This window comes from Leptonychotes weddellii, chromosome 7 (assembly GCF_054177405.1).
Source record: "Leptonychotes weddellii isolate Sample4059 chromosome 7, ASM5417740v2, whole genome shotgun sequence".
In the NCBI taxonomy this organism is placed as follows: domain Eukaryota; kingdom Metazoa; phylum Chordata; class Mammalia; order Carnivora; family Phocidae; genus Leptonychotes; species Leptonychotes weddellii.
Window position 1 is genome coordinate 29,806,471 of NC_138375.1, and position 15,823 is coordinate 29,822,293.

The following is a 15,823-nucleotide window of genomic DNA, read 5'->3' on the forward strand; positions in this document are numbered from 1 at the left end:
AAAAAAAAAAAAAGATTCCAGGAAGAAAATGCATATTGAAGATGATACCAATAGTGCAAACATAAGCAAAACCAACTAGTAGAAGGAGGAACAGATGTTTCTACTTCTTACACAAGCTTCTCGTAAGCCACAACGTGAGACTGACACCAAAGCTGCCCAAAACATATCAAAAATTTCAAGGAGTTTTTAATGAAATATTAATTTTTCATTATAATATGAGCAAGACAATGAAAAATTCTGTTTATTTCATATAGGCTATCTTTCAAAATTTTCTCTTTTCCACATTTGTATATATTTTTGTGCATAATATATTTTTAGAATACTACATTTATAAAGTTCGTTAGTATTTTTTTAGTAAGTATATTAGGGATATATAGTAAAAAAGTTTTAATGATATCATTATAGATTTAAAAAGTTTGGAGTCCAGTGATTTAATCAAATGAGCTCAGGATTAGACATAGACAAATTATGTTTTTGTGTGTGTTTTACTCTTAAATGTGCTTTGATTTTAGGCAAATTTTCATCATGATTAATAAACATTTGTTGAGAATCTGCTATATGCCAGGTTGAAGACTGAGAGAAATGTAAAATATGCCTTTTGTATTTGAAGGACTTAGACTCTCAATAAGGAGACAAAATAGGTACATAACTAATATTAGCAAAACTATAGAGAAATAAGAAAGGAAGGAAAGAAAGAAGGAAGGAAGGAAGATAAGAAGGGTGGGTAGGGAAGGGAAAGAAATGTGCACAAAAAGACCAACAAAACAGTTTGGCTTAGTGTTACAGAGTGGTACAGCAATTCAGGATTCCTGAGTTAGGTCCATGGAAGAATTCTGCGATCTTAGGCACTTAGGGAGGGACTATGAAAGGACTCTGAGGCAAAGCTAAGATATGGTAGGGGACAATGCCTTCCCAGAATGGGCAAAGACCTGGAATGAGGGGCGGATGGTGCCATGTTCTGGAGACAGTGCCCATGGACATCTGCTTGAGTTGAAGTTGAAGGTTCAGGTAGGCAAAGAGCACAAAACAGAGAGGATCTGGATGGAAAGTCAAGGAGATTGGACTTCATTCTCTGGGTTTAGAAATGACTACATTCCTTAGAACATTTCATTTTGAGTTGGAGAGTTCACACAATTCAGGAGTATTAGCAATGTGTCACCTGGGTAGCAATGGATAATTGATAAACCAGTGTGGAGACCATTGTAATAGTTTCTGATTTTGCAGTGTCCTCACCTTATTCCTACAAGCTGAAAACTGTGGGTCCATATTTGACATTTTCTCATCTCTTTGTTGGATGAATTTTGTAATTGATAATTGAGCAGGTTTTTTTTTCAGTAAGTACTCAAGAATGTATATTCTCAGAATTCTCTCATGTTTTGAGATGTCTTCCTGTTACCTTTATATAGGAAATTACTTTTTTTTCCTCTCTCAGAAACTTGTGGACTTTATTGTCTTATAGCATTGAATTTAGTTATGGAGAAGTCTAAGGACAGACAGATTTTGTCGTTTTTGTTGTTCTGTGGGAGACTTGTTCTTTCAGTCAAGATAATTGAAGAATTCATTTTTAAAATCTTTGTATTTAGTAAATTAATTAGGTTTTGTCTTGAAGTTATATATTTGAACAATATTTCTGATGCATATAATCAAAACAAATTTGTTCCTTTATTTTAGGGATATATTCATACATAGTTGTGTTTTTTTTTTTTCTTAACAGTTTTCCTCTTTGATTTTTTTGGGGATCTCTATTTCAGGAACACAAATTCCCACAGATTAAGTTATATTTGTCATTCCATTTCCATTAGATTTTCCTTAATAACTGTTAATACCTAAATTTTTCTCTGCATTTATTATCAATTACTTTAAATCCTTCATATATGTGATTAACTTTCTTGGTTTTATTTTCAGGCAATTATACTTTGCTCTTGCAGCATCTAATTTATTTAGAACTATAATGGTGATATTTTTCAATGTTTGTTTGTCTTTGTACCTTGCTTTGAAATTTGCCTTTTCAATTAATTCTCAAAATCTTTTTGTCTCTGAGCACTTGATTTATTGAATTCACATTGTTGTTTAATTTATTGCATGAAAAACTGGTATAGGGCTGGGTGATAGACATTGGGGAGGGTATGTTCTATGGTGAGCTCGTGAATTGCATAAGGCTGTTGAATCACAGACCTGTACCTCTGAAACAAAGAATACATTATATGTTAAAAAAAGAAGAAGAAGATAGCAAGAAGGGAAAAATGAAGGGGGGAAATCGGAGGGGGAGACGAACCATGAGAGACTATGGACTCTGAGAAACAAACTGAGGGTTCTAGAGGGGAGGGGAGTGGGGGGATCGGTTAGCCTGGTGACGGGTATTAAAGAGGGCACGTACTGCATGGAGCACTGGGTGTTATAAGCAAACAATGAACCATGGAACACTACATCAAAAACTAATGATATAATGTATGGTGATTAACATAACATAATAAAATAAAGAAAAAAAAGAATCTATATCCATTCTTTGGTTTTATATTACTAGATTATTCATCTGTTTTGCATGTTCTTTTTTTCCTTTTTTCTTTTTCTTTTTTTGCTATAATATGAACGCATAGTTGTCAAACCAATGCTTATTTTGCTTATGCTTAACATGGGCATATACATGTAGATCATCTATATGGTCTGATATTCAAAATTATCTGTTTATTGTTATAGTAAATATTTTTATCTGTTCCTTGTCTGTCTCCCTAGGAGAATATAAGCTTCATATTTTAGGAGTTTCTGTGATTCTGCGCAACCCATCGTTGTTAGCAGGATGAGTAACCATCAGTCAGGCAAAGTCAGGGAACAAGAGAACTTTACACAGAGGAAGGAGTTGTTTATAATGGCAAGGCACAAGAGAAAGCATGACTTATTTAGGAGACTATATAGTTTAGCTAGGCAGAGAGGGAGAGAGAGAGGCAGGAATTTATCTTTAAGGTTTTGTGAAACCATGACATGTTTAAGGCATGAGAATTGCATGATAAGGTTTGCCTTGGAAAAGTTTCCCGTCACAGGAAATGTGTAGAATAGATTGGCAGAAGGCATCAGGAGAGGCAAGGGGACCAGTTAGGAGGCTTCCACGGTAATCCGGGCTGGAATAATGAACAGAGTGCATGCCCATGGAAATGAAGAGATGGGGGTAACTGGGAGAAATATCAAGGATGTAGAGTGATTACTTATTGGATATGGAGGCTAGAAAGAGGGCGAAATTAAGCCAACACTCAGGTTTCTGGTGTGGTTGCTGGAGCCTTATTTACATACTTTTCTTAGACACTTTTTTTTTAAAAGATTTTATTTATTTATTTGACAGAGAGAGACAGTGAGAGAGGGAACACAAGCAGGCGGAGTGGGAGAGGGAGAAGCAGGCTTCCCACTGAGCAGGGAGCCCGATGCGGGGCTCGATGCGGGGCTCGATCCCAGGACCCTGGGATCATGACCTGAGCCGAAGGCAGACACTTAACGACTGAGCCACCCAGGCGCCCCTTCTCTGAGACTCTTATCAATCTGTATTTTTAATGGTTATTTATATGTGTAGTTTGTAAGCTCCTTGATAGAAAGGCCTGCTTGACACCCATCTTTACATTACAATGTCTAATATTGAGTTCGGTCCATGGGAAGAATCGATAAATGTTAAACAACCTAAGTATAAGATCAAGAAAACCTTAACTATTTCCCTTGCAAGTAGTGCTAATGGTATTTTATTTTCACCCTCCCCCCCCGCCCCGCCCCACACACAGAGGGCTCTGAGGTAGATAAATGAAATAAAGGAAAGTTAAAAATAGCACAGTCAAGTGTCCTATGGTACTCCAATCACAGCCACCTGTGGACACGGTAAGCTGCTAGGAGAGAGTAAGCACTCTTACCTTCGTATTTCTCAGACATCTTGTTAGTGGTACACCGGTGTTCCACTTTTGTTTTCTTAAAACCAAACCTGCGTTTCTTTGTTTCAATCCGGACACAGTTTCGGATTTCTTCCTCTGTTAAACCTAGGAAATGGAGTACAGACAAAACATCCCGAGAATGCACCACTGACAATTCAGAGAAGAGGGGCGTGAGGCTCTGGGCACTGGGGAGCTACAGATACTCTGTATCAGCTTCTATCTTCTCCAGTTCCTGTAAGCTGGAATGATTAACATTGAGGTTAACAATGTTGTTAACATGACCTTTGGCTCAGGTCATGATCCCAGGGTCCTGGGATCGAGCCCCGATTCGGGCTCCCTGCTCAGCGGGGAGCCTGCTTCTCCCTCTCCCACTCCGCCTGTGTTCCCTCTCTCGCTGTCTCTCTCTGTCAAATAAATAAATAAAATCTTTAAAAAAAAAAAAAAAGAGTCTAAGAGAAGTATGTAAATAAGGCTCCTGTGTTAACAATGAGGTGAAAGCCCTCCAGATTCAGTGCTTCACAGGCCCTGGGATGATCCTGAACAGAGGAAGTATTTAAGAGTCCCTGCTGTCTCTCCCTTCAGCACTGGCCCTAAGAAGCAAATATAAGGTGGCTGTTTCCCATCCCATGGGGCTCATGTGGGCCTCTCCCTGTTGCCTACACACAAGGAGCCTCAAAGCTTGCCTGTCCTACTGGCCACAGCCACTCTACCACCCTGCAAATGAAGAGATGAACACATGTTCTGTGTGGTGCCCCTGTCAGGCCTTCTTTCTGGGCCACAGCTGATTCTGTGAGGCCTGAGTCCACCTCATTTATTCCCCGGTCATCACTTAAAATGGAAATCTTGTTGCTCAGCCCTCCTTCCCTGAACACTCATCCTCATACTTGTCTCCCCTGACTCAGCTGCTCATTCCACCTGTACCTCCAAAACCCTTTTATTTTCTCTCAGAAATTCTGACTTGCTGACCTATGAACTCTTCTCAGTGTCCTCACTGACTATTCTCTTCCTTATCCTCATTCAAGCCTGTACTCCTTGTTTCGCCCGTTGTCTGCGAGGAAGGTGGATACTGCCTCATTCCCAGCCCCGGAGAGCTGGCGTTGATATCCTCCTAGGTTCCCAGTGCTGCCACAGGATGGGAAGTCTTGTCAAAACCCTGGTGCTCCAAGGCTCAGGCCATTCGGTTCTAATGTCTTTAGTCCTCATTGTTCTTGCTTTTTACTAAACCTCCAAGCATCATTTGTTGAAGAATTTGGCCTCTGAGTCGCTCTTTCCCACTCCCACCCTTGCCTGTATTCTCAATGACTTCAAAATCGAGGCAACACAGTGCAGGGAAACAGGTCTGGCTATTCGTAGGCTGAGTTGGTGCCGCCTATCCGGGGTAATTTGAAGAGAATCAATGTTTCCTTTTTCTTAACAGCTTCCTAGGCCTCCTGACGTGCTACCTCAAACACCAAAATTAGAATCCAGATTTTGGTTTTTGTTTTTAATGGAATTTATTTAAATAGAAGTATAGTTGACACAAGAGTTCAGTTTTTTGATTGTTACTTAAAAACTGCCTTGCAAAACACAGGCACACAAGAGTTAGAGCTGTATCAGCGCCTAAAGTACCTTAAAGCAAAGTAGTTCATCAAATCCTGATATTTAGGGGTGTAGATTACAATCAGCAGAGGAGTGTTTTTAGAGCTTGAGGCACAGTTTGGGTGTGATGTTGAAACTGAATTCTAAAGGCACATTTCACTGAGAAATGAGGCCAAGTAGAAGGGGATGGGGTCTGCCTACTTCATGGTATTTTCAATAGTTTGACACATTTGAAGAGATGCAGTATAACTTGGCAGTGAAAAATTCTTAGTGTAAAGTCCTCATATTTACAGGTTTACCATGCATTTGTAACTCTAACCAAAAAAAAAAAAAAAAAAAGGAAAGGTCTGGTTTTCTTTTTTGGGGAGGCTGAATAAATGAGTCATTTTCTTCTGGTAATGTTCTATCAAGTAGGTCAGTCCACTGTTTAGGCCAGGTTAGGAATTTAAGGCATCGTTCCCATCCTTTTTAAATTTTTTCATTTTTTATTATTTATAAATGAAAATTAAATTTTATGTGTCCAATTTATTAACTATAACATAATTAATTGACTATCAACTTAGTTAATTTCATTTTCTGAGGGCTAACGGAGAATCTTGGAAGATTTGAATGATGAATCCCTCTTATGAGCCACAGTGCCAGTCACGCAGTGATTAAAATATCAAGGCTTCATCAGTGAATTTCTGTATAAGTCTTTCTTCCCCTGCATTTCCTGTAGCTTGCTCTCTGACCTCTACCCAGTTGCTGGATGCTGCAGCACTTGGCCTCTCAAACCTGAGTGTCCCTCTGATGTAGCACAGGGACAAGTATTTCAGAAATGTCCTCAGCTACTCTGATGGGGCGAAGGTCAACAGCGTTAGTCAAAAATGTCATACAGATAAATGGTGGGGCCTGTAATTGTTCTCTAGTTTAGAGTAAGAAATGACTTCTCAACAAAAGGAGTTTAAAATTACCATCTTGCATATTACGATATTTTAATTGTTTAATGTTTTTGCTGTATTTCTGAAATTCTTTTCACCTAGCACACTGAAGCAATGTCAACTTTTATTCAAGCTTTTAAATTGATTATGGGACATTGAACAATAGAGGAATAAATGAAGGATGCAAATAAAAAGCAATTTAATTTTGTTTTCCTCTTCTTGAGGGAGAAAAGGTACTATGAAATAGTCAGGTCATGTTTTTTAAATTAATGACAAGGGATACAATTCTTATTGAATAAAGCAAATAAAACCTAAGCCTATACTCTAGTTCTATCTTACAGTTAAACAAAGAAAGAAGAAATGGAAAAGAGAGAGGAGGAGGCCAGAATATATATTCACCTAGAGACTGGGCAAAAACAGATAAGCATACCCACCAGAGAATTCCATTTTACTAAGATTTGTTTCTGTCTGGGTGTGCTTCATCTTAACCACAATTAAAACTGTGTACCAGAATTATTATTGTGACACAGAGAAATATATATGTGCATATATATATGTATATATATACTTATCGAATATAAGAACATGTATTACATATACAAATATTAAATATAGAAATATATTTAATTGAATATACATATATACACTACAAAGTGTATATAAGTGTTTTATATATATATATGTATATGTATGTGTGTATATGACTATGTAGGTATCTATGGTCATATATTTCCAGTTTCCTATCACATCTCAAACTCCCTTCTTTTCCTTATTATGTGCACCTGTTTCTACCTCTATTTACAGAGAAAGAGATGGAAGGTGAGAATATTTCAATAGGAAAGGATAGCTCCTCACTTCATTTTGGTCATGGGTCTTTAACTATTAAAATCCTGGATGGCTGATTAAAGATTCACATAGTTCTTTTTTTTTTTTTAAAGATTTTATTTATTTATTTGACAGAGAGAGACATAGCAAGAGAGGGAACACAAGCAGGGGGAGTGGGAGAGGGAGACGCAGGCTTCCCGCCGAGCAGGGAGCCCGATGCGGGGCTCGATCCCAGGACCCTGGGATCATGACCTGAGCCGAAGGCAGACGCCCAACGACTGAGCCACCCAGGCGCCCCTCACATAGTTCTTTAACTGACCTGATCGCTAAGCCTTTAGAGGCTTTGCTCTGAATGCATGATGAGTATAGCTGATCAAGTGAGAAACTATTCTCTGGGCTACAGCAGCAAGTGACCAAAATAATTTCATCCCAGGGGTGAGACGAAAACAATCAAGGGTTTTCCCCCCAACCATTTTTGCTCAGCATTAATGTGGTATTCTCATGGCAGAAGATACTAAATTCATCATACAAACATTGCTCCAGTGGAACATTGGGGTTAGGCAATGTGGAAAGCCCAGCACAGCATAAATCTTTTGGATTTCAGTAACTCTGTCAGGTAAAAATTTTTTAGGCTCTCTTACTGAAAGTCCTTCTCAAAGACACTTATCCTATCTTCTCTCTTAGGAAAGTAGACCATGAGGGATATCTAGTCACTTAAAATTTGGAATAACTGAGGACAGCCACATGAAACATTAGTATTTGCCATCATGAGATGTAAGAAAGGGATTGACACTCTCTTGACCCCAGGGTGGGACTGATGTTGTCTTTTTAAATAAATTCCTGATCTCTCTCTCTTTTTTTAAAAGATTTATTTATTTATTTGAGAGAGAAAGAAAGCACAGGGAGGGCCAGAGGGAGAGAAAGAGAATCTTGAAGCAGATTCCAGGCTGAGTGTGGAGCCGGTCGCAGGGCTCGATCCCAGGACCCTGAGATCATGACCTGAACCCAAACCAAGAGTCAGCCAGTCGACCAACTATACCACCCAGGCAACCCCTGATTTCTATTGTATAAAAGTCACATGATCAAGAATTCTTATTTATCTGGGGTAATTGGTCAGTTGAGTTCTGGTTACCATACAGTTTCCTAAGCATGTCCTTAAGAGACACATGATAGAATCATCACAAGGGCCCTGTGTCATTTCACAAAGGAGTCTGAAAACAAATTTATCTAAAGGTGCTTAAGCTGTATTAATAATTAGAATTGGCAATTTAAGGTAACAGTTAAGAAACTAAGATTTATTTATAAACCAAGGCTTATATTGTTATTTTACATGTAAGCAGAAAAATATCCCTGATTATATCCCAAAGTATAAAGTTGCAAACTTTCCTCAAAAACTTTCTCATCTGGCTTCAAGTTTTATCACCAGTAGGTACCTATCTAGCCCACATTAACTTAGTCCCTGGTCAAATCCTTAATTGTTCTTTTATCTTACGCCCTTGGCTTTTACTGAAAAATCATTAAAAGACTGCTAGTGAATTTCCTATAATTATTTTTCTATAAAATTATTATCTCCTATAAAAATGCTATAAGTAAATTGTCTTTTAGAGTTTAATTCCAGGACAAATTTCATTTTTTCTTGAGATAATAGCATGCATCTCTCTTTTAGGTTACCACTACTGTGTAGCTTATGATGTTCCCAGGTATCAGGAAATTCAGAAACAAACCTAATGTCCAATCAAAGAGGTCAAGTATATTTATTTTTCCTTCTTTTTTGTTCTAATTTTCTATTTTTATTTTATTTGCTAGAGTGTATACCTTTTGGTTGTTCTTCATATCATTTTGGAAATAAAGCAGAGCCTAAAAGTCGATAAGGAAGAATTAAAATAATAGAGTAAGAGAAAAATGAATTGCAGGCAATCGAATCAAGTTGATAAAAAAAGGGAGGGCTGCAAAAAGCTTACCTGAGTTCCTGAGTTCCTCGACGCTAAACTGGTAGAGGAGGTCATACACGCCACCCAGGGAGCCAGAGGTGAAATAGTGAGTCCCAAAGTCATCGAATATCCGGCTATACAAAGCAAAGTTGTATTCTAGAGGCAGGTGGTTAAGTGCTTTCAAAAAGACATCAGAAAGCTGCAGATCTTTAGTTTTCATTGTGAAGTTTAAGACTTTTATCACTTTATGGATCCTAGTAAAACTAGAATCCTAAATGGAAGAGGAGAAAAGAAGAAAAAAAGAAAAGAAAAGAAAACCCAAGATGATTAAAGGTAATGAAGGTTTGAAGTGTCAAGCTTTTAAATGTCATCTGTTTATCACCAGCTTCATCCTAACCAGAGCGTGCTAACAACTTTAACTCTCCGTGGCATGCTCTCACACACAAAATTAGAATTTTTGTTGTATTTCCCAGGACTTTTTCCTGAGACGTTCACAGTGCTGAACAGATAAGATTATCTCAGGAACGTGAACTGTGTGACCGAGGCCTAGGTTTTGTAGACAGATCTACCAAAAAGAGATCAATGATTGGAAAAGTAAATCTTTCACTCTTGAGTGTCAATCATGATTGTGTCCCTACTGAGTGTTTATTTCGAAAGCCTTGCTAATGCAAAACATTGAAAAAGGATTGCACAGATTTTTAATTGAAAGCTATGCAACTGAGATTCAAGTCACGGCTTTGTCCCAAACTGGGAAAAGGCATTTATATTTCTGGGGCCTGAGGTGTCTGTGAAATGTCATCTGGGGCATGGGTGAGGGCTGTGCAGTGGGCGACACACCACACCGCTTTTCAACTCCAAAATGTTATGATTCAAAATTACGTAGGGTTAAAATTAAACAACATTATTTATATTCTCTCTCCTCTACCCATAAATAGGAATATCTGTGTGAGGGTTTTTGGGTTTTCTTTTTTTTTTTAATCATTTCTTGTTCTGTCAGGTTAATTTATGATTTGGTGGTTGGTATCACACCCAAATCTCATTCCATTAAATTGTCCTTCTATATAACCACTGAGTTTTATGAGTATACCCACATATACTGTTCTTTTAAAAAAATTTATATCCTTCATCTACCTCTCAATTTTAGCAAATTGTAGTGTTTGAGTAATAGCAGAGAGAGGAGCATATTTTAGCAAAAGAACTTTATCGTAGCTGTAAATTATTAAATAGCTATTTTCCTGTGTGCTATAATTACAGCATAAAATGGCTGCTAACACAAAAGACAAGAAATAATCACAAGGATTGAAAAGAGTCACCATTCACACTTCTCCTTCTCTCTTCCTTTCTCTCTCCCCTACCTTTTCCCACCCCTGTCCCCTTCTTGCCTTTAACACATTTATTGCTCAGCTACCTCAGATGCTGTGGAAACAGACGTGAACAAGGTAGACAAAGTTCATCCCTCTGAGGAGCTTACATTTTCAGTGTCCGTTAATTCTTTTTCAAGTTTAATACTTGAATTTTTAGAACCATGGCTTTGGAAAGATGGATGGATATTCTACTTTTAGTAAGAAGCACACTCACTTCCAGAGTATCTGAAATGCCTGTTTGGACACGGGCATTGAAATGGATGGCTCAAAATTTCCAGGTTGTTTACAAACTAAATTGTAAAAAATACAAGTAAAACCTTGGTAACTCAACTCAGCACATGTACACACACTGATCAAGTGCATGATGGCTAAAACTGGCTATTTTAGACTAAAAATGACATGACAGTAGGTTTTTAACTATGTATGATCTGTTTCAACATTCTGTGAGATTTTGCTTTATTTTCACCACCTTTTTGTGGGTTCAACGTCATAAAGTAATTCAGAAAAGCATTGAATCTTACCAAGAAAACTGGTATTTTGACTTTGAAATAGATTATCTGCCCAAAAAATGTTTAGTCAGATCTGAAATTGACATAATAAATAAATAAAGCATTAAGCTCCACTGAAGGACTTGGATTGATTTTCAAGTGTGGGGTGCCTTGTTTTCACTATTTGAAGACTAAGAAAGGTTGCAGCAGCATTTTTTACTTAACCTGAGATTTCCTTATTCTGTGGAGATCTGATCAAAAATGTTGGAGATCTGATCAAAAATGTTGAAGATCAACCTGATGAAGTTGACAATTTTGTAAGTAAAAAAATGGTTGTATATCAGCAGTTTCATAAGTTCCAACAGATACTGTGAATAGCCTAAAATGTTTCCACTTTGGGGCAGACTATTAGAGGGTCAAATAACAGCTGTTTATCCACAGATAAGGGTTTTATGAGTGATCTCTAGCATGTCTGAAATATTTATAAACCATTTTGTGAAGCAAATCTTAACACTGAAACTGATGTATATATCTATGTCTCTTTGAACATCTCCATTTCCCTGCTCATTATAGACTATATTTTTAAGTAGTTGTTTCCAATCCTGAATGTGACATTAGAGAAAGCTGGGGGACTTAAAAAAAAAACCAGAATCACATGCCCAACCACAGATATTCAGAATCAGTAAGTGAAGAGAAGGGCCATGGGATGTATATGTTTACTTCCTAGTAATTCTGATTCCAACTTGTTTTGAGCATATAATTTGCGGGGCAGGGGGGGAATGGGCTAAATGCGTGATGGGCATTAAGGAGGGCATATGTTGTGATGAGCATTGGATATTATATGTAAGTGATGACTCACTATATTCTACTCTCGAAGCCAATACTATACTATATGTTAACTAACTTGAATTTAAATGAAATCTTGGAAGAGAAAAAATACAATTTACATTACTCAACCATAAAAAAGAATGAAATCTTGCCATTTGCAATGACATGGAAGGAACTAGAAGAGTATAATGCTAAGTGAAATAAGTCAGTCAGAGAAAGACAAATACCATATGATTTCACTCATATGTGAAATTTAAGAAATGAAACAAATGAGCAAAGGGAAAAAAGAGACAAATTAAAAATCAGACTCTTAATTATAGAGAACAAACTTATGGTCGTGGGGGATGGGATGGGTAGGTGGGGGTGATGGGTGAAATGGGTGACAGGGATGAAGGAGGGCACTTGTGATGAGCACCGGGTAATGTATGGAAATGTTGAATCACTATATTGTACACCTGAAACAAATATAACAGTGTATGTTAACTAACCGGAATTAAAATAAAAACTTAAAAGGAAAAAGAATATAATTTGGTAAGTTTGAGCGACACTATGCTACCTATAGCCCATTCTAAAGCGCACTAATAATTTATGTTATAAAAGGAATCTATTTTATTCTCTCTTCTTTTATGTGTTCATATCACCAGAGCTTTACTCTTTTCACAGTTTGTTGAAATTATGGATAAATGAATGAATGAATAAACAGATAGCTTCAAGTGTAATGTAGTAGATACGAACAGTGGGCAAAAATCAGACAAACTGATTTCAATGCCCAACTCTGGCATTTACTCACTGTAAGATCACAGGAACCACCTAGCTTCATGGACTTTAGTGTAGTACTTAACACATGGTAGATACCAGATAAATATTTCTTGCATTAAAAATAAATGTATGGGCTTCAATTTACTCATCTGTAAAATGTTATTAAAAATATCTACTCTGATTCCCTCTTAGCGGTCTTTTGAAGATATATGAAATGCCTAGGAAAATTATCGATCAAGTGCTATAACATCTCTTATTTATGTAAGTGTATGAATGGGTGAATAAATAAAAATATGAGAGGCACTATGGTAAAGGCAGGAAGAACCACAAAATGGTGCCCTCCAGCTGCTGGTCCCATCTGCTCCAGTGTTGGCAACTCTCTTCACCTCTCCCCTCAGGTTCTATGATTCAGGGCTCAGTCTTCCCATTCATCTCTTTGGAAAGAACAAATAGTACACAGTGGTGGTTGTAGTGAGGAATAGATACTATTTTAAAAGAGATTTGTAAATCTCTAAAAATGTCTAATAGAAATCTATCCCCTTAATTGGAAAACATGTCCAGGAGTTTTCATATACGAATAATAAAAGAAAAAGGAACAGAAGAAGAAAGGTTAATGGATAAAGATGTATCTTTACATACTGAAAGAATTTCACTGGATCCTGGCAAGATTAATGGAAGAAGTCTAATACTTGGATACAACCTAAATTCTAAACAATAACAATAAAGTTATAAATTTCCAGACAGAGAAAATAAAAGAAAGAAAATCAGCTCTGCATGTGATTTTTCCTATGCAACAATGAAAAGTAGAAGATAGTGGAATAACATCCATCAACTACCAAGAAAAGAAGACTATGATCCAATATTCCTATATTTGGCCAAGATATTCCTTTATTGCTCAGGGAAAACGTAGGCATTTTAGATATATAAGGATTTAGGGAGTAAATGTATACACACACACACACACATATAATATAATATATAAAATATAACACAAATGTATAATATAGACTATGAACTTGGAATTTATAAGTGTTATGTGAGGAATCTTTAAACAGAGAAGACAAGAGTCAGAATAAAATACAAACTAACATGCGTAATATAAAAATGAACACAAAAGAATCCTAAGGAAGGGAACACAAAGGTTTTGAACTATCTCAGTAAAACTGAGGTTTTGGAGGCCTGTAATGATAGTGGTGGGGGGCCAGAAAGGTAGATACGTTCTCAAGGAGATAGTAGGGGTGAGGTATAGAGAAGTAAAACATCTTTTGGGGCCTATAGATATTAGCCCCCATCATGTGATAAAAGAAAAACATAGGTTTAATTATGCTTGTTAATTAAAGAAAGATAACCACAAGCAGAATTTAAAAGTTTAGTAGCACTTCCAAAATGACCAAAAGGACAAAAAGCAGTAAACAGAAATGTGACAAAGACAGCAAAAGTAAAGAAATAGGAAACAGCAAGAAAATAAAATGAGTAAGAAAAATTAAAAATGGAAGAAATATGATCAAGTATTTCAGTGGGTATATTAAATCAAAGAAGGCAAAATTTCCCTAGCAAAGGCCTGTCAGATTATGTTTAAAAAGCAAAGGTCTGTTACATGTGGTTTATAAAAAATACACCTAAAACAGTAAGACAAAGAAAACTTAAAGAGAACACAACCATAAATACAGCCAAATATATGCATCATTATATGTATTACCTCTATAACTTCTGAAATTGGATATAACAAGGTCAATCTATTTAAATTTGTGTTAGAAATCCTACTGATTTGATGTAAAAAAAACTCTCCCCTTCTCATTGCATGATTGCTGGACTTGGCATTAATTTTTCAAAAAGAATAAACAGATTGGGAACCATTTTGATTACCTTTCTGTGGGAGGCTTCAATGGCTTGTTTGAAGGCACGGTTATGGGTGGTGCTTTGAGTTTTCCTTGAGGAATAAAAAATTGGTATACGAAAACTGCTGTGCCCTTCCCTCGAAAATAAATCTTGTTGATTGTCTTTCTCTGTAAGACGAATTAAGTCCTTGTAGAAATCTGTTTCCAAATCATCTTCTTCAGTTTTTACCTGGAGAAAAATCCATATGAAATAAGACATAACTTAGGAAATATTAGAGCTACTTGTTAAGATCTAATGCAATGATCCTTCATGCCTTTATGCATTCAATAAATATTTGTTGAAGACCCATTTTGCTAGGTATAAAGGAAAAAGTTAGTCCCTGTCCTCAGGGAGTCAATAGCTTAGCTAGGGAGAAAAACAATCACCGACATTTAATTCAATGTGGGAAGTGTTGTGCTGCTAATGAGATTGGCATAAATAACCAGTAAAACCCAGAGGCCACTCCAGGTTAAGTCTTCATCAAGGAAACGACTCCTAAACTGAGACTGAACAGGGTCATAAGCAACAAGGGCTATTTTTAGTCTGCTTGTGAATTTGACGTTCTTTGCAACTAATTGAAGGTATCTTCCAGAAAACTGAGGCCTATAAAAGGGGAGGACAGATCCTGTCCTAGCCTGCCCTGGTTCCATTCCCACCCACTTAGCCTCCTCTAGATATTGGACATCGGCACTCTACTGGCTATGTCTGTGGGACAGACAAATAATCGATTGGTTCTGCCTGGCAAGTGGTTATCAGCCTTCACTGAAGGGGCCTGGGAAGAGGAGAAAAACAACCAGTGGAACTTGACTTGAACTAGGAGTGGAGCAGGATAAGTACAAGTTAAATCCCTGTTATGGTTATGCTGGTAAAAAGAGACAATGGATGAGTTAAAAAAAAAGAAGTTGCAAAGTAAATTTATTGAAGAGTACTTTATGTTAAAGATGCTTGTCTGGTTTGCAATGGGGAAATTTCTTGTTTTAAAATATTCAGTATTAAAATGCACTGTGAGGCAAACTGCATGCCACAGTCAAATAGCTTGTACGATCAGTGAAGGAAAGACAAAATAACCCAGCTGCAGAGGAGTCTTGCTCAACAGTAAGATACAGTCAAAAGTTCAGTGTTACTTTCAGATACTACAGTGCTAGTTAGCATTTAAAGGGCCCACAAACGAAGCTCCTCGGTTAGCAATGAAGCAATAGGATCATATTTAAGTATAGCTGCTGACATTTCGTTACCATTTCTCTAAAAAGCTCAAACTACAAATATTTTGTTTTATGAATTAGCTCTCACACAAGAAAAGCTGTGTCAGCTTAAAGGAAAAAAAATATTAGCATGGAAGGAAGAGGG

The 15,823-nt window shown here is 37.0% G+C and overlaps 1 protein-coding gene across 2 annotated transcripts in view; it reads right to left on the reverse strand.

Moving 5' to 3' along the window:
• Nucleotides 1–15,823, reverse strand: part of C6 (complement C6) — a 61,212-nt gene that overhangs the window by 24,587 nt on the left and 20,802 nt on the right. For both annotated transcript variants that reach the window (XM_081826064.1, XM_081826063.1), the window contains exons 8-10: nucleotides 14,465–14,665; nucleotides 9,190–9,430; nucleotides 3,888–4,010 (exon numbers count right to left, since the gene is read on the reverse strand). In XM_081826064.1, coding sequence (XP_081682190.1) covers nucleotides 3,888–4,010; nucleotides 9,190–9,430; nucleotides 14,465–14,665 — 565 coding nt within the window. The remainder of the gene's footprint in view (nucleotides 1–3,887; nucleotides 4,011–9,189; nucleotides 9,431–14,464; nucleotides 14,666–15,823) is intronic.